At 36.1% G+C, this 19,828-nt stretch overlaps 1 protein-coding gene across 1 annotated transcript in view; it reads right to left on the bottom strand.

Moving 5' to 3' along the window:
* Window positions 1-549: 549 nt before the first annotated feature.
* Window positions 550-19,828, bottom strand: part of CCDC39 (coiled-coil domain 39 molecular ruler complex subunit) — a 58,947-nt gene continuing 39,668 nt past the window's right edge. The window contains 8 exon segments of the mRNA XM_017877087.1: window positions 550-2,980; window positions 4,175-4,260; window positions 4,409-4,588; window positions 4,717-4,857; window positions 6,717-6,808; window positions 6,811-6,822; window positions 7,262-7,421; window positions 18,779-18,902. Of these exon segments, the coding sequence (XP_017732576.1) occupies window positions 2,824-2,980; window positions 4,175-4,260; window positions 4,409-4,588; window positions 4,717-4,857; window positions 6,717-6,808; window positions 6,811-6,822; window positions 7,262-7,421; window positions 18,779-18,902 (952 nt within the window). The 3' untranslated portion in view covers window positions 550-2,823.

Below are 19,828 nucleotides of genomic sequence, written 5' to 3'. Positions count from 1 at the left end.
ACTTATTCCTTGTTCTGTCTTGCAGTTCTTGCCAACAGTAAAATGTCTAGGCCTTAAGTACTGAGTGTGTATTATTTGTGTCTACCAAACTCCAGTGATGAGAGCCTAGTGAAAAATCTGAAATTTGTTTTGCAAATGGAACAGTGAAAAGAAACCCTGCTCAAGAGCAATAGATAATGGTGGTAAAAAAATTTTTTTTTCCTTAATTCATATAAATTTAAGGGTTACAAGTACATTTTTGTTACATGGATATATCGTATAGTGGTGAAGTCTGGGCTTCTAGTGTAACCATCACCCAAATGATGTACATTGTAAACACATTTCATAATTTCTCATCCCTCACCCCCTGCCAACCTACCAACATTGGTGTAGGCACATTCATGATTCAGACCTCAAAAGTGCAAGCAAGAGGGGCTGAGTACAATGACTCATGCCTGTAATCCCAGCACTTGAGGCTGAAGGAGGATTGCTGGAGGCTAGAAGTTTGAGACTGGCCTGGGCAATACAGCATGACTCCATCTCTACAAAAAATTTACAAATAAGTTGGGTGTGGTGGTGCATGCCTATAGTCCCAGCTATGCGGGAGGATCGCTTGAGCCCAGGAGTTCGAGGCTGCAGTGAGCTCTGATTGTGCCACTGCACTCCAGCTTGGGTGACAGCCAGACTGGTGTCTTAAACACAACAAAAACAAAATGGGACTTAAGTAACCTACGAAGTTCTTGCACAGCAAAAGAAATAACACGAGTGAACAGACAACCTGCAGAATGGGACAAAATATACAAACTATGCATCAGGCATTGGACTCATCCAGAATTTACAAGGAATTCAACAACCAAAACAACCCTATCCAGAAGTGAGCAGAAAACATGAATAGATATTTTTCAAAAGAAGACGTAAAAATGGCCAAGAAGCGTATAAAATAATGCTCAACATCACTAATTAGAGAAATGCAAGTTAAAACCAAATGAGATATCTCTCATCAGTCTGAATGGCTATTACACCCCATTCAGTGTAAGAGAATAGTACCTTAGCCTGTATGTTGCCTGAATTTGTTAGGTAGGTGCAAAAGTAATTGCAGTTTTTGCCATGTTAAGCAGAGTATACAAACCAATTCCTAAGCAAGCTCATCACAGCAAAAATTACTGGGGATTTACGTTGTCAAGAATCCCTAGCGACATCGTCAGTAATTTTTCTCAAGATCATATCTTGCCGTATCTTGGTCTCCATAAGCAGATGAAGCGTGACTTTTGGATATGAGGATAAGTGTCCAGATTTGGAGATAGGTTGATCCCCTGTCTTACCATTTATCATTAGTACACTGAAGTTAGAACTGTTATTTAAGGATTAAATGTAGATTTGTATGCTGGCCTAAGAACCAAACCATTCCACAAATACTGTGCTAAGCTCCAGGTGGCAACTCGGTAAGTAGAGGTTGTTAGTGCAATTTCTGTTTGTCAAGCCCTGTGCATTTTTTTTTATATATTATCCAATTCAATAAACTTGTAGGTAACTTTCTGTGTTTATAGTACAAATGAGGAAAACAGGGAAGTAACTATCCAAGGTTACAGAGGCAGTAAGATACAACCTCTGCCTTCATAGAACAGTGTTTAATATTATTTCAAGTTTTAAGTAATTCCTGAACTAGCATAGGGCTGAGAATAAGAACTTTGATGAGCAAAGTGACTTTAATCCGTTTTTAGGTCTTAAGATCTCATACATTAGAGCAGTAGTTTAGCCAGAAATTTTATTACCTAGCGTTTTTTTCTGCCCACTTTATTCTTTGGACTTTGCTATGCCTTTTCTTATATCTAAAACAAAACAAACAATAATCAGGAGAACTATTCACTACCACTACTGCTTTTCAGAAAGAAATACAAACAAGAGTTCTAAAATAATGACAGTTGTAATGAGTATTTTTTCCCAAGGTTTGAAGGAGACAATATTTACATTCATGAATTCTAATACATTTATTTAAAATCCAGTTTTCTAATATTCCACACCATTCCAAGAATACAAAGTGTTGGTCACATGTTATAATAAAGTATTAACTGGAAAAACTACTATATTTGGCAGTCTACCTCAAACTAAATGAAATTTCTATTGCAAATCATGTCCTATCTAGTTTTCATTAAATTGTTTATTAAATCAAGAAAATTTCAAAATTATATTCTTTATACTTGGTTGGCAAATCTTTAATACGTTTGATTTCTTTCAAGGTCAGAAGTGATTTTTATAAATTTAAGCTGCATATTAAAATTGATATACAGTGTTTCTCTTATCAGTTGGTTTTTTTTGGGGGGGTGTGGGGGGTTGATGCAATTTTTTGGTTAAAAATTACAGCAAAAGAAGAAACTGCCTTTAACAATTTTCCTCCCCAAAAGTCTGAGAAAAAGTTACTTTGAATAAAGAAAACCTAATTTTGGTGTCTTGTAGGGTAAATGAGATTTTCACATTGTAATAAGCTCATAATAGTACAGTAAATTTTTAGACATTTCTTCTTGAAAGATTGTTACATTAGAAATGAGTGTAGTTTCGTGAAATAATGAAGCAAACTATTTTCTAACACTACGAACATCAAAATTACAGTGAAATACAGCATTTTTTCTATGCTGGTATAATATGTGCCTTATCAAGAATCTGCTGTTAATGTTTTTCTTCAGTATGGAGAAAATGAGAACGTTCCTTTTTTTAAAAAAAAAAACAGGTTTTACATTTACCACTAAGTTTTTACACTTTCCACTAGATAAAATGTGTTGAGTCGTTTTGTATTTTAAAGTATACTTTTGTTTTGTGTTTACAACTTTTCAGAAGAGATTAAAATATTTATTTGCTGCTCTTTTTGCTCTTACCATTACTAGAGCTACTTCTAGCACTAGTTGGCCTAGAAGGGCTGCCTATTAGTGAAGAGGAGGCCGGGAAGTTAAGCTCCAGTACTTTAATTGAAGACTGAGAAGTAGATGTACTTGTACTCCTAGATGACCTAGAAGAAAAACCAGAATTATAAATTTAATGCAAAGTTTGTATTTCAGTATAGACCCTCTCATTATTGGCAAAATAATGATTCCATAAGTAAAGAGATCAAAAAAGTGCATATTAGTAGTGTTAATAAGTTTTTAAATGACCATCAATAGATAACAAAAAGTTTAAAGAGGAAAAGAAAGATGAACATTGATGAGTTCCAAACCAGTAGAAAAGTAGTTCAGTAAGTATGTTCCTACATGGTAAAAATGCTTTGAACTATAATCAGTTTTTTAGAGTTGGAATCATTAAGCATTGAAAGTTTCCAAGACAGAGGAAAGAGGGCCAAGAGGATTTGGTGCTGGCAAAAGTTATAAAATGATACCTTTTGTAATTTATGCTGAAGAGAAGAGTGAGAGGCATATTGATGAATAAAGAGGTCGGGTCATTTGAAAAACAACTAGCTATATAATTGTGAAATAAGTTTTAAATATGTATTTTATGAAAGTACAGGGATGTTCAATTATATAGAAACAGTTTTTTTACTTAAATGAAACACTGTTTTTTAGGGGCCTCTTCATGAAATTTTTACCTGGACTAAGGAATAGTAATTTAGTAAGTAGCTGCTGAATGCAGGAGATTGTGAATTCTAAAATCAGGATCATTATTAATAAGTTTTTGTCAGCAAAGCACAAGAATGTTGCTTTAAGCATCTGGTGATAGAACTGTGGATAACAACTGCAGAAGAAAAAAAAAGTTTCCTTTTTAGCAAAATAAAGCTTCATAAAGTCAAATCCTGATTATGTAAAATACCACAATGTGGTTTTAATCACAAAAATCATGTTTTATATGTCTTTACATCTAAGCTGCCCTTATATGTTTTTTAAAATTTCCCCAACTTGGGGTTCACCCCAAATGCTAGATGTAGCCCCAAATTTATTTCTGTTTTATCCTACTGAAATAACTGATAGTCACAGAGCACTTGGGCTATACTGGAAATAGTGACACCAGCAGAAGTGAGAAGAAAATTCTTGGTCTGTTGGCTGTTTCTGCATCTAATCTATCTGATGCTGACTAGTGAGATGTCTGAGGGTTAAAAGAGCACTGGCCTTGAGTCTGTGGGCCTGTCCAACAGCTGCGGTAATGTAGAAGTGGCTGGGATCACTTAGTGTACAGCTGTGAGAGTTTAGCAGAATTTTTTTAACCTTCCACTTACCTTGCTGATAGTAGTGAAGTATGTGAAGGAGATCTAGAACTCTGACGACTGCCTTTAATACTAGCCGTAGGTAGTTCTAACCCACTCTGGAGGAATATTCAATAGCAATCATTAGTACTACTTACCGGTTTTAGAAGAGAAATGTTTTAATTAGCTTTCACTTCATGATGAATGTCATAAAAGTTTTTATTTTCATGAAGTGTTTAAGATATTTAATAGAAGGTGCTGTATTACCTGTTGAAAGTATGTTTGAAGGATAATACGGATCTCAGCATTTTCTTCTATGATATCAACTAACATTTCATCAATAACCTTGTGAAACTGTTTCACCTCACGAAGTCTGATGTCTTGTTCTTCCAGTGTTTCATCTTTTGTGTCTTTCAAAAGACGGATTTCCTTTGTGAGTTTTGCACACTGTTGGTAAATAATAGTCAATTATTCTATAAACCTGTTTTCCAGAATTTAACATTTTAATAGATGAAGGAGGATTTGGGACTTCAAAATGTAAATATGAAAGGTCAGTTTCTAAAAGATGTCAATACCTGCTTGGTCACTCTTTCTAATTTTGGCTTCTGCTCCTCCGTTTCTTTACTTAGTTGAAATGAATAGGCCTGCTTCTCTGATAACTTTTCTTTGACATTATTTGCTAAATGTTCTATAACATTTAATGTATTTTCCATGCTCTGTAGAAAAAGTATTAACATACGTATTTTTTAGAATCAGAAATTGACTTTTATATAACTTGTCATTTATCAAGTATTCGTTTAATTTTAATTCATTTATTTTTGTACATAATATACATTATTTCTGTTGGTGAGTAATAAGTACAGTGATGTATCTCTTAATGACGTCTTGGTCAATGATGGACTGCATATATGATGGTGGTCCCATAAGATTATAATGGAGCTGAAAAATTCCTGTTACCTAGCGACATTGTAATGTTGTGGCACAATACATTACTCATGAGTTTGTGGTGATGCCTGGTGTAAACAAACCTGCATTGCCAGTCATATAAAAGTCTAGCACATACAATTATGTTCAGTGCATAATACTTGATAGTGATAATAAAACATATTACTGATTTATGTATTTACTATACAATATACTTTTATTATTTTACAGTGTACTCCTATTTATTTAAAAAATTAACTATAAAACAGCCTCAGGCAGGTCCGTCAGGAGGTATTCCAGAAGAGGGCATTGTTATCATAGATGACGGCTCCATTCATGTTACTGACCCTGAAGACCTTCAAGTGGGACAAGATATGGAGGTGGAAGACAGTGGTATTGATGATCCTGACCACGGGTAGGCTTAGGTTTATGTGTGTGTATGTGTCTTAGTTTTTAACAAAACAAGTTAAAAGTAAAAAAAAATTAATAGAAAATGCTTAGAGAATAAGGATATAAAGAAAATTTTGTGCAGTTGAACAATGTGTGCTTAAGCTAAGTGTTATCACAAAAGAATCAAAAAATTTTACAAAATTAAAAATGTTTAAAGTTAAAAAGCTCTAGTAAGCTAAGGTCAGTTTATTATTGGAGAACTAAAATTATTTTATGAATTTACTGTAGCCTAAGTGTACATGGTTTATCATGTCTACAGTAGTGTACAGCAATTAAGTCTTCACATTGTCTCACCACTCACTCACTGACTCACCCAGAGCAGCTTCCAGTCCTGCAAGCTCCATTTATGGTAAGTGCCCTGTACAGGTGTACTGTTTTTTTAATCCATTATACCATATTTTTATTGTACCTTTTCTCTGTTTAGATTTGTTTAGATACGCAAGTACCATTGTGTTACAGTTGCCTATAGTACTCAGTACAGTAACACACTTTACAAGCTTACAGCCTAGCAACAATAGGCTATACCATCTATGTTTGTGTAAGTACACTTTTAACGAAGTTCACACAGTGACAATATCACCCAAGGATGCATTCATCAGAACGCATTCCCATTGCAGTGCATGACTGTATAATGGTTTTGTGGATTAAATTTTGTATGTAATTCAACCGGAAAGTATTTTTATGGTATTTTGGAAAAAATAAAACAACAATGACAATTGAAATCATGGAATTTGCAAAGATTCACAGTATCTCTTCTTCAGCTTTATTAGTAAAGTCAATGTTTAGCGCCTGCTTACAAGGCACATTCTTTTATCTTTCAGTGATTTGCTCTAGTAACTACTTTCTACTATATTATTATTTTTTCTTTCAAACTTTTTTGTTTTAAGGAGCAATCTTAATGTGATCTTTAAGAAATTAAAGTTCATTAAAGGGTTAATGGGTAGATCATAATAACCATGATCTACCAACTAATAACAAGTAATTGTCAGGGCATAGCACTGGGATTTTAACTAACTTACCTAAGACTTTGAGCACTTGTTTTTGTCTCCTTTATATAGAGACTGTTATCTCTTACTATCTGCTTCCCTAAAAGAGATTCTAAATAACTGTCTTCTTGGTGGAAGAGCAAGAGAATAGAAGTAGCAGTAATGATAGTTGACTTTTATTGAAGGCATATTACTAAAATGTCTGTAGAATTTACCTGGATGTCTTCTTGAAGTTCCCTGATTTGTCTTTGTTTGTATCTGTATTTTTCATCAACAGCTCTTTTTTGTTCTTCTAGTTGAATTTTAGCTCATACTCATCACCTGAAATGTAGAACATTTTTAGTTTAAAATTTCAACATGCTATGTAGAAATCAATTTTAAAGTGTTATGTAAATTGCACCAATATTTTTGTTAAGAAAGGTTAAATCTTTTATATCCACTTGTAGAAAAACACTATGGGCATGTAGTAGCCATTTCTTGTTTTGTCAACATAGAGGAGCAATATGCTGCCATTTTTTTCAGTTTTTGAATTAATTACCCTAGAGAGGTGATATGCCATACAGAACCTGAACTAATAATGGAAGTAACACCCTAGAAAACCGCATAGCAAAAAAACGGCATGGGGGGAAGAAAGAAAAGGGATTAGTTTTTCTGACCCAATCAAACATAGTATACTTTTGTTCTTCATGTCTCACAGTGTTCCTTTTAACTATGCACTTGTCACTGTATATATGTATAAAAAATTTTAACTCCTACATACTAGATGGAGTAACTTTTTTAAAAGATTGCTTGTAATTGTTGTTACAGCTGTTCAGCACTTGCAGGGTATTTTCTAGAGCGTAGATTTCTTTTTCAGCTTTGTTGATCTTAGCATCCAAACAGTCACCTTCCCTTTGAAGTTCTTCTTTTTCTTGAGCAGCCTATGAAGTACAGAATAGAACTGGTTGAATAAAAGCATTTACTAGGGGAAGAAATGCCTAATGGCTGTCTTTGGGGCAGAAAATAGTTAACTTGTGACAATAACATTTTATCTTGTGGCCTACATATGGCACCAAGCATTTATTTCTTGCACTTGATTTACAGTGGAAGCCCAAATTATCAGGCCTTCAAAATATGGCACATAGGATACAGAATTCAAAACCATCATGGAAATGTAGTAACTAACCAGAGCTTACATAAAATTTTCCAGCAAAAATTGCCAAAGAGTTAATCAAATATAAATATTACTGGGAAGAGAGGGAGGGAGGTGTGATACTAGATATTAAACCAGAAGAATGTTTCTGGCCTGAAGGAGGTTCAGGAACACTTTATTTCAAAATTTAGGAGTAAGAGATATTTTGCCACAATTTTAAAAATAATTTTTTAAAAAAAGATCGTTGTAATAAATGTGGCTGAAAAAGATGAAGTCTATGAATTGCTAAAGACCAAAATTATTTCCTCTAAGAGTGGACATACTCGGTGACTTTCTACCAGGGTAGGGTAATGCTATCACTGGGCTAGGTTCTGTAGAGCTGTACCTAAACAGTTCCAAAGAACGTCCTAAAGGCTGACATAGATAGTATGCATATATATACATATATGTGTGTATATATATGCCAGAAAATTTCTAGTCAGAATCACTAATAATTTCATTTTAATTTATTCAGTTCTGAGATGTATGTATTTAAACTTGAATGTAGTCAATTAAAAATATAAAGTTTTCTCCAATTATTTTTATTTGTAAAAAATTATGGAGTACAAATATATTTTGTTACATGGATATATTGTGTAGTGGTGACTGGTGTACTACCCATCATTGGAATACTGTACATCATACACATTAAGTAATTTCTCATTATCCATGTCCCTCTGATACCCCCACCATGCTTCTGAGTCTTCCATGTCTATCACTCCACACTCTACCTCCATGTGTGCGCATTATTTAGCTCCCACATATAAGTGAGAACATATGGTATTTGTTTTTCTGTGTCTGAGTTGTTTCTCTTAAGATAATGGCCTCTAGTTACATCGTGTTGCTGCAAAAGACAGGATTTCATTCGTTTTTCTGTTTGGATAGTATTTCATTGTGCATATATACCACATTTTCTTGATCCAATCATCCATCAATGGACACTTCCATTGAAGCCACATCTTTGCTATTGTAAACAGTGCTGCAATAAACATAGAGGTGGAAGTATCTTTTTGATTTAATGATTTCTGTTATTTTGTGTAGATACCAGCTAGTGGGACTGCTGGATCAAAGGGTAGTTCTATTTTTAGTTACCTGAGAAATCCTCATTCTGTTTTCCATAGAGGTTGTGTTAATTTACATTCCCACCAACAGTGTATAACCATTTCTTTTTCTCCATATCCACACCAACATCTGTTATTTTCTGCCTTTTTAATGGCCATTCTGATTGTTGGCTTTAATTTACATTTCTCTAATGATTAGTGATGATGAGCATTTTTTCATATGCTTGTTGGCCATTTGTTTATCTTTTGAAAAATGTCTATTCATGTCCTTAGCCCACTTTTTTTTCTTCCAACTTTTAGGTTCAAGGGCTGCCTGTGCAGGATTGTTACATGGGTAAATTGTGTCTTGGAGGTTTGGTGTACAGATGTTTTTGTCACACAGGTAATAAGCATACTTTTCCCAGTGTATGTTCTTGTCAGTTTTGTCCAAGATCAGTTAGCTGTATGGGTCTATTTCTGGGTTCTCTATTCTGTTCCATTGATCATTGTGTCTCATTTTATACCAGTAGTACCGCTGATGTTTTGGTTACTATTGCCTTATGGTATAATTTGAAGTCAGATGATGTAATCCCTCCAGCTTTGTTCTTTTTGCTTAGGATTGCTTTGGTTATTTGGGGTTTTGTGTTGCATGTGAATTTTAGGATTGTTCTAATTCTGTGAAAAATGAAATTGGTATTTTGATACGGGTTACATTTAATCTGTAGATTCCTTTGGGCACCATGGTCATTTTTCCAATATTAATTCTTCCAATCCATGAGCATGTAATGTTTTTACCTTTGTTTGTGTCATCTGTAATTTCTTTCATCAGTGTTTTGCAGTTTTCCTTGTAGAGATCTTTTACCTCCTTGGTTAAATACATTTCTAGGTACTGTTTTTGTATTTATTATAAATGGAATTGCCTTCTTCATTTGGTTCTCAGTTATATCATTATTAGTGTATAGAAATGCTACTGATTTTTATACCTTGATTGCGTATTCTGAAACTTGGCTGAATTCATTTATCCAATCTAAGATATTTTTTGGTGGAGTTCTTAGGGCTTTCTAGATGTAAGATCATATTGTGTGAACATAGATAATTTAACTTCCTCTTTTCCTATTTGAAAGACTTTTATTTATTTCTCTTGCCTGATTGCTGTGGTTAGGACTTCCAGTACTATGTTGAATAGGAGTGGTGAAAGTGGGCATTCTTGTCTTGTTCTAATTCTTAGGGGTAATGCCTTCAGCAATTCCCCCATTCGGTATGATGTTGCCTCGGGTTTGTCATAGATGGCTTTTATTATTTTGAGGTATGTTCCTTCTATGCCTGCTTTATGGAGGGTTTTGTCATGAAGGAATGCTGAATTTTATCACATTGCTTTTTCTGCATCTATTGAGATGATTATATGATTTTTGTCTTTAATTCTGTTTATGTGATGTATCATATTTATTGAGTTGCATATACTGAACCATTCTTTCATCCCTGGTATAAAACCCTCTTCATCATGGTGTATTCTCTTTCTGATGTGCTGTTGGACTCAATTTGCTAGTATTTTGCTGAAGATTTTTGTGTCTGTGGTCTATGATCATCAGATCATCAGGAATATTGATCTATCATTTTCTTTTTTGTGTTGTGTCTTTGTCTGGTTTTGACATCAGTGTGATACTGGCCTTATAGAATGAGTTAAGGAGAATTCCCTCCTCAATATTTTGGAACAGTTTCAGGAGGATTTGTATTAGTTCTTCTTTGTATGCTTGGTAGAATTTGGCTGTTACTATATCTTATCCTGGGCTTTTTTGTTGTTGTTTGGAGATTTTTATGATTATTATGGATTAATTCTTGCTATTTATATTATTGGTTTATTCAGGATTTTTGTTTCTTCCTGGTTCAACCTTGCAAAGTTGTGTTATATGTTTCCAGAAATTAATCTGTTTCCAGGAATCCATTTCCTCTAGGTTTTCTAATTTATAAGTTAGTATAGTTCCTGCTGATCTTTCATATTTCTGTAGTTCAGTTGTAATGTCTCCTTTTTGATTTCTTATTTTGTTTGTTTGGATCTCTGTTCTTGATTAGCTAGCAGTTTATCAATTTAGTTTGTCATTTGAGGAATAAACTTTTAATTTCCTTGATCATTTGTAAATTTATTTTTTGTCTCTATTTCATTTAGTTTTGCTCTGATCTGTTATTGCTTTTGTTCTGCTTTTTTTGTTTTTTTTGTTTTTTGTTTTTTGTTTTCTTCGTGTTTTGCCAATTCCTTGAGGTGCAGTGTTAGGTTGTTAATTGATCTTTCTACATTTTTGATACAGGCATTCCTTTTGCTCTATCCCACAGGTTTTGGTATGTTGTGTATCCATTTTCATTCATTTCAAAAAATTTTTAAATTTCCATCCTGATTTATTTGTTAACCCAGTGATCATTTAGGAGCATATTGTTTAATTTCCATATATCTGTAAAGTGCCCAAAGTTTTGCTGAGCATTAATTCCCAGTTTTTTGCTCCACTGTGGTCTGAGAAGATTTTTTTTTTTTTTTTTTTTTTTGAGACTTGTTTTCTGGCCTAATATATGGTTTGTCATGGAGATGTTCCATGTGCTTATGAAAAGAAGGTACATTATGCAATCGTTGGGTAGCATGTTCTGTAGATGTCTGTTAACGTCCATTTGGTCTAAAGTCCGATTTAAGTCCAGTGTTTCTTTGTTGATTTTCTGTCTTGATAATCTGCCTAGTGCTGTCAGTGGGGTGTTGACCCACCATTATTGTCTTGCTGTCTGTTTCTTTATTGCAGTCTGGTAATACTTGTTTTATGAATCTAGGTGCTGCAGTGTTGTGTGCATATATATTTAGAATTGTTATATCATCTTGCAGAAGTAATCCATTTATCATTATATAATACCTTCTTTGTCTTCTTTTACTGTTTTGATTTACTGTTTTATCTGATATATGTAAAGCTACTCCTACTTGCTTTGGTTTCCATGGAATGTCTTTTTCCACCCCTTTACTTTCAGTATATATGTCTTTACAGATAAGGTGAGTTTCATATAAGCAGCATATTGTTGGATCACATTTTTTTATACATTCCACCATGTATATGTTTTAATTGGGTCATTTGATCCATTTACATTCAAACATATTGATATGTTTGTTTTTTCCTGTCATATTTTCATCTAGTTGGTTTATAAATTATTTCTTTCTTTTTTTTCTGTGTGTGGTTGTCTGTGTTTTGGTAGAATTCTGTTATGTTGCCAGTGATTCCTTTCTCTCCCTCTTTTGTGTGTTTGCTTTATAAGACCTTTGAGTCCTATACTTTTGTGTGTTTTCATGATGGTGAATACTGACATTTTGTTTCCATTTTAAAACTCCTTTGAGCATTTCTTAGAGGACTGGTCTAGTGGTGAAGAATTCCCTTAGTGTTTGCTTGGCTGGGTATTTCTTCTTCCTTTATGAAGCTTATTCTTGCTGGATATAAAATTGGGGCTGACAGATGTGTTTTTGTTTTGTTTTGTTTTTGTTTTCCTTTTAGTGCTTTGAAAATTCTGTCCCATTCTTTTCTGTCCTGTAAGATTTCTGCTGAGAAGTCTGCTGTTACTCTGATGGGGTTTCCTTTATAGGTGACTAGATGCTTTTCTCTTGCAAATTTTAACTTTCCTCTTGCAGTTTCACTTTGACTTTAGACATTCTGATTACAATACACCACGATGAGGTATTATTTTGAAATGTATTTTCCTGGGGATTGCTGGGCCTCTTGTATCTGGATGTCTAACTCTCTCACTAGACTTGAGATGTTTTCATCAATTATTTCCTTAAATGGGCTTTCTAAGCTTTCTTCTCTCTCTTACCCCTCAGGCATAACTGATAATTTGTAAGTTCAGTCACTTTACTAGTTCGAAACATCTTGAAGGCCTTGTTCATTCTTTTTTATTCTTTTTTTTTTTTAATTTGTCTGACTGGATTATTTTAAAAGACCTGTCTTCAAGGTCTGAGATTCTCTCTGTTGCTTGTCTTATCTATTATTGACTCCTTCTTTTGCTTGTGTAGTCTATTATTGAAGTGTCCAGTGTGTACTATAGTTCTTTCAGTTTTTCAGTTCTAGTTTGTTTTCTTGTTTTGTTTTTTTAGGTATCTCCTTGGTAAATTTTTTGCTCATACCCTGAATTGATTTCTGCTTTCTTTGTGTTGGTTTTCAGATTTCTTTTGCATCTAATTGAGTTTCTATTAATATTTTGAATTTTTCATCTGGCATTTCAAGGATTTCTTTTTGAGTGGGATCTATTGCTGAATAGTTGTCATATGGTGGTTCACATTTCCTTGCTTTTTCATGGTTCCTGTGTCCTTCCATTGATAGATGCATATCTCATGTAACAGTTGCTTCTGCTCATTTTTTTGAAATTGCTTTCCTAGGGGAGGATTTTCTGAAGATGTACATACGTAGTTGATGCTTTGATATGGGGTGCCTGTGGTAGTGTGGTCTTTGTATGATTTCTTAGCGGTCCACAGGGTCAGTGGTATCTGTGATTTCCTCAGTGAGTTAAGGTATGGTTATTAGTTGACCTTTGTTGAAGTTTTGCTGCAGTCTAGGATGCCAGGTAAGCCTGTCTTTGGGTCCCATTGGTGGCAGTGGTGGGCTGAGTATATCTATTCTTAGGCCCGAGAGTAGCTTGTGCTGTCACTGGTGTTAGTGGGTCCTGGAAGGCTGATTCTTGGGCCTCTGGGTAGCTTGCTCAGATGTTGGTACTGGGAATGATGGGCCAGACATGTAGGCGGGTTTTCAGGCCCCTCTGGTGTGAGTGCAGGTGTAATGGCAGTAGTGGTTAGTAAAGGGCAACTCACTGGATAGCCCAAGAAAGGTCGCACACTGGTGTTGGCTGGTAGGCTGGGCAGTGGGTTGGACATGCTGGTCCTCTGGCCTCTTGGTAGTGCACGTGAGTGGGTGTCAGCTGTGGTGGTATTGGTAGGTTAAGTTGCCCCAACTTCACACTATAGCAGGACTGATCATGTGCCAACAGTGATGCACTGGGCTGGTAACTATCTGGACCCCTGGATGGCATACTTGAGGACTTGGGGGATGGGTTTGGGCCAGCAGACTAGTCCTCAGGCCCCTTGGTTGTACCTTCAGGTGCTGGCTGTGACAGTCAGAGATGGGGTGGTTCCCGAGACATTGGCAGAATACTCAGGTATGGGCTGTGGTGGCTGTGCTGTAGGCCTGCCACCAGGGAGGGTGCAACCTTTCTCAAAGGTGCAACAGCATGAGTAAGAAGCTGTAGGAAGTCCCACAGCAGCCATCGTGGAATGGCAGGAATTGTCACCAGAGTACATGGGCGTGCCTGGTCTCTTTTCTCCCTCCTTGGATCGGAGACAGCTAGAGCAAGTCAGCCTGCACTTGGCCCAAATATGGGGCACAGTGTAGTATTAAATGCTCCAAATGGTGCTGGCTGTGGCCTTGCAACCAGAGAGTGCAGGGTCCCTCTTAGGTGAGGTGTGCAGGTGGGTAAGAAGTTGTGAGGAGTGCAGTCTTCTCACACCTCCGTCTCACAACAGCCAGTAGCAAGGTCGTGAGAATTGTCTTAGGGGTGCACTGGAGTGCCTGGTCACCCCCTCCCACCTTGGACAGGTGGTAGCTGCAATAGTGTGTCAAGGCACAGCCCAGCATTAAATTCTCAAAATGGCACCAGCTATGGGCCCAGGGCTGGAGAGGTTGTGGTTCCTCAGGTGATTTACATGCGTAGGAAGCTGTGGGGAGTGCCGTCTGCTTATATGTCAGTTTCACAGCAGCCTGCAGCAGGGCAGGGGGAATTGTAAAGGTAAATTTTATTAGTAATATTTCCATTCTTAACATTTTCACCGGCATTTGTTTTATTGTGCTTCAGATCATTAGTTACACATACTTTGTGATAAGTATTACATAATTTTAAAAAGTTTAGCAAAAAAAATTATAGAAATTATATCTAATTTCTGTGAGTCTCAAATTGGTAACCCCATTTCATTTGAAATATAATAGTATAGTGGGAGACCGAGCTGGAATGAGCCAAACAGATTTTAGTTGTGGACTACTGGATCAGTTTCTTCATTTTTCAAATGAAGGAGTTGAATGTGTTCATTTTATGCCAAATCCTGATAGAATTCCATGTATAGCCTGAAGTTCTAAAATTCTGATTCCATTCACTTCTAAATCAGAGATGATATACCTTTCAAAAGTTTCTGTCCAACATTTTCAAGTAACTTAATTGGACAGTTTCATTAAATTGTGGTCAGAACTAGACTGTTTCCTTGCAAAGACTAAGAGGAACTTGGAAATGAGGTTTGAAAAATACTAGTCCTTCATTGGTTACTAATTATATTTTTCAGTTTGGCCCTTAAGGGTCAGATATTAGAAGATACTAGAGTTGATGAAAAGCCATGTACGCCCCATAGAACAAAGACCAAAGACAGGAGCTTACTACACGACCAAAGACAGGAGCTATGGGTTGAGCTGTGTCCCTTATAAGAAGTTATGTTGATGTCCCAACCTGTGGTACCCCAGAAGGTGACCTTATTTGGAAATAGGGTCTTTGCAGATATAGTCAAGTTAAAATGAGGTCATTAGGTTGGTCATAATTTGATGTAACTGGTGTCCTTATTAAAATGGGAAATTTGGACAGAGGGAAAACTATGTGAAGAGACACAGGAAAGAACACCATGTAAACATGAAAGCAGATTTCAGGGTGATGCATTTACAAACTAAGGGACACCAAAGATTGTCAGACCACCAGAAGCTAGGAGAGAGACATAGAACAGGTTATTCTTCATAGCATTCAGAAGAAACCAACCTTATCAACACCATCTTTTTTTTTTTTTTTTTTTTTTTTTTTGAGACAGAGTCTTGCTCTGTTGCCCAGGCTGGAGTGCAGTGGCGCGATCTCGGCTCACTGCAAGCTCTGCCTCCCAGGTTCACGCCATTCTCCTGCCTCAGCCTCCCAAGTAGCTGCGACTACAGGTGCCTGCCACCATGCCTGGCTAATTTTTTGTATTTTTAGTAGAGATGGGGTTTCACCGTGTTAGCCAGGATGGTCTCAATCTCTTGACCTCGTGATCCACCCGCCTTGGCCTCCCAAAGTGCTGAGATTACAGGCGTGAGCCACTGCGCCCGGCCCGAGAGATGTATTTCTGTTGTTTAAACCATCTAGTTTATTGTATTTTGTAACAGCAGCCCTCAGAAACTAATAAAAAGGCTCGACAAGCTTTGTCTGTAAAGGGCCAGATAGTAATTAGACTTTATGGGCCATTCTACTTCATTCTGTCATTGTAGCATGTAAGCAGCCATAACAATGTATAAATTAATAAATGTGTATATTTTGTCTCCCAGTACTTATTTACAAGACAAGTGGTGGGCAGCATTTGGCTGCAGTGCATGGTTTTGCTGAGGCCTAATCCACAACATTCAGGAAAGACAACAGTGGTTAGCATTGTAATCAAATTCCTATTACAGTCATAAACAATATGTGTTTGTAAACAATATATGTATCCATCAGGAGGGAACCCTTTGTAGGTAACATAAGAAGGATAAGGGAAGGGGAAAATTTTTGAATTGACTATATTTAAATCCTAAATCTACTACATCAAGAAACAGAATCCACTACATTGAAAAACAGATTTACATTGAAAAAACAAAATTAACTTCTAATTGGCAAGGTTTTCCCAGCAGTGAAAATGCCAAGATACTATTTTCAAATAGTTAAAAATTCTCATACAAATATGAAATGAGCATTTATTAAAGGTTTTATTTAACTTGTTAATGAAGAGCCAGTAAGATGTTTAGACTATTTCAAAGAAGAATATGAAGAACGGATTTTATAGACATGTAGAATCAGAAATGCTGAAGTGAATTTGCTGGTAGATGCAAAACATATTAATATAGTTTAGTGTAATAAACTTTGATGCTTGGGTTATCTTTTCTACAGAGCAGAGTTGTATTTCTGCTGGCCAAAATTCATTTACATTGTTAGCAGCAAGAATCACTTGTGTTACTATCAGTTGTCTACAAGTTATCATCTATACCTACAGAGTTGTAAAATAAGTTAGTCAGTAGAGAGTCAAAGGTGTGCACTCCTGTAAATCAGATAATACCTGGAGGGCCCACTAGAAAATGCCAGCACTTTGGTTTCACCATGCACTGGCATCATTGCACCCATGGTTTGCTTTTCTCTGTTTTCAGGCCATAATTTTCCTGATACAAGCTAGACTGAGTTTAGTTATTATTTGTTTCATTTTTACACATCTGAGACTTGTGAAGTGTTATCAGTAAAAAGTGTAAATATGCTATACAACAAAAAAAAATGGGAATAACTGCGTGCCAAGCTGTGGATCCCAGATAAGATGGAAGATAAGAAATGTGGCATCAGGACATTGAGGAAGTCACTGATAGCCTCAGTTCATTTAACATAATCATTATTCTGATATTTATCCAGCACTTTCACTGTAAACAGAAGGAATATTCTTCATATAAAACGTGCCTGCTTTCCTTTGAGTTAGGTTAATCAGCATGATCACAGTAATAACAATAATAACTAACATTTATTGAGGACTCATTTTGTGCCAGACACCATCCCAAGGGCTTTACATGTATTTTCCCAACAAGAGTAACAGTATTACCTGTTACATTTTCCAAGTGAGGAAACTTAGGCCTCACACGGTTAAGTAGCTTACTCCTGGACACCTGTCTAAGCAGTGGTAGGATATGGACAAAGGCACACTTAACACCAGTACTTTTAGGTAACCCATCACACCACTTGGTAGAGAAACTTAATTGGAATTGCAACATCTCCCTATTTCCCAACACGTAAAAAGAGTCTACCCTATATCCTTCAGGAACTTTTAAAACCTGAGAGGAGAAAAGTCGTGTTTGGGCAGAAGCCTGAGGTATTACAGACTGACAATAAGAACGTTTTGAGAGCTGGGACTGATTTCTCATAGGAAAGGCAGAATTTCAAACAAAGTGACAGGCATACCATACTTGCTGTATTTGTTAGGGGCAGATTTGAAGAAGAACTACAGGAGAAAATTTGGCTAATTAAGTTGGTAGAAGTCAAATGGAGAGAGCATCCACAAGAGCTATTCTCTGAAGGTATGAACTGGAAGATCATCTCACCCCTATTCGTGTAGGGTACAGGGAAATAAGTCAAAGTTACAAGTTCCATCCCTTGTTTGTAGAATTTTGAGTAATATCCTAGACCTTTCTATAAAGGAAATTACTCCTGCTCAGGGTATTTTCTACATGGGAAAAATGACTATAGCAGTGCTTAGAAAGGGAATAGCATTCAATTCCACATCACTTAATGCATTTCCCCTTATGGGTTAAAGATAACTGGGATGACAGACTACTGTCAAACATCAGAAGAAGAAAAAAAACAGATTCACCTGGTCTGTCTCCCTATAATATGAGGGCAGGGAAGCGCCCTCTTCTTATCTGAACAGCTGCCTTACCAGGACTATAATGGTAAACTGGAGTTTAAAATTCAGAAGTGGTGTAGCTCCAAGAAATGCTAAGGTCCAGCCAGGGTGTGGCATAAGAGTGGGTGGCTATAGTGAAGTAAAGGAAAGCTTTAAGCCTCAAGTGTTGAACAGGTTGTCACATGCATACCAAAGACACTTAGAGTGGTAATAGGTCTTAAAAAGATTACGAATCTTGACTAGGGGAAATGACATGCCACAAATAATAGCAAAAAGAAAAAAGTCAAGGAATGGTCAAGTAGAATGACCTGAACTCAAAAGAGGAAGAGCTCTGGAGTAAGTTCGCAGTAAGTTTTGGGAATCGGAGGGCAGTGCTTGACCTCACGGACTGGAGGCATATAGAATGAATAGTGCTTTCAGTATCTGAGGTATATAGAATGAATAGTGCTTTCAGTATCTCCATTTAGGAATGAACGTTTTGGCCTTTGTTAAGTGTAACAGTGGCCCTAATTAAGTGAAATAGTTGCTAGATTTCATGGAGGGAAAGTTGCAATTTTGTTTTTTTGTTTTTTTGTTTTTTAATTCAGAGGATTACAATGAATGAGTTAACAAAACATACCATCACAACTGTGAATCAATTAAAATTACCTTTATTACATAATAGGCCTGTGTTTTCTCCTCTTCTCCTTCTGGAGGCAGCATAACGACAGTCAGAATTTCATATCTATTCTTCAGCTTCTCAATTTTACTTAGCCGCTCATGAAACTCAGTGCTAATAAGAAAAAAAAACACTGAGAAATGAATAACATACTTCAGAATTTTTAAAGGACTATCAGGTGTTCTTATTGAAGACATTTGGATTTGTGTCACTACTAAACTCAAACAGGTTAAATTTGTTCTCACATTTTAATTCGGTGTGAAGGATCTGATATTTACCCTACTTGAAAGCTGACAAGTTAGACTGCCACAGTTTCACTGTGTCTTTTGCTGGCAAAAGACACAATTCCTGTTTCAGAGACAAAAGACTTTATTTCTCATGACACAGCCATTGGTTCCCCTGGCTCCCTACATCCCATGGGGGCAAGAAGGGGCTCGAGTGGATGCTGCACACAGTAGATTTGCATCACAGCTGAGGAATCTCAAGCCTAGGTAACCCAAATATTTTATAGTGGGGAATAAGCAAACATGCCTAACTTTTGCTCCAGAAGGAGATGTTACCTCTAGTTTCTGAGGCTGTTGGCTATTCAAACGTCTTTAAAAAGATAGTGCAAACAGGGCGGTTGAGAATTGTCTTCCAGCATTCAGATTCAGATTCTTAAATCTATTGGTTAATTTCTCCTTTTATTTCAGTAAATTTATATTTTTGAGCTATTTTTTAGAACTTAGTAACCTTAATATATGCATGGCAATATGGAGAGTGACACAATTGCCTGCCACAAACTCATGAAAGTAAGCTATCATGATGAAAAAGAAATCCTCAACCTACCCATTTTTCTACTGCTAGAGAAAACTCATGGTAAAATATGTTTAAATAGTGTCAGAAGTTACAGTTTTCTTATTTTAATTATCACTCATTTCCTCAGAAAATATTTACTCATCCTGTATATGATCATAAAACCTTGCTGGACTTCAAGATTGTGGACCAATCACAGTATATTGCTCTTCCTTTCTAAAATTTAAAAAAAAAAAAAAGATTTT

The sequence above is a fragment of the Rhinopithecus bieti genome, unplaced genomic scaffold (assembly GCF_001698545.2).
Source record: "Rhinopithecus bieti isolate Rb0 unplaced genomic scaffold, ASM169854v2 scaffold_76, whole genome shotgun sequence".
NCBI classification, from domain to species: Eukaryota; Metazoa; Chordata; class Mammalia; order Primates; family Cercopithecidae; genus Rhinopithecus; species Rhinopithecus bieti.
The sequence above is the reverse complement of the archived record's forward strand: the minus strand, read 5'-3'. Positions and strand labels throughout refer to the sequence as shown.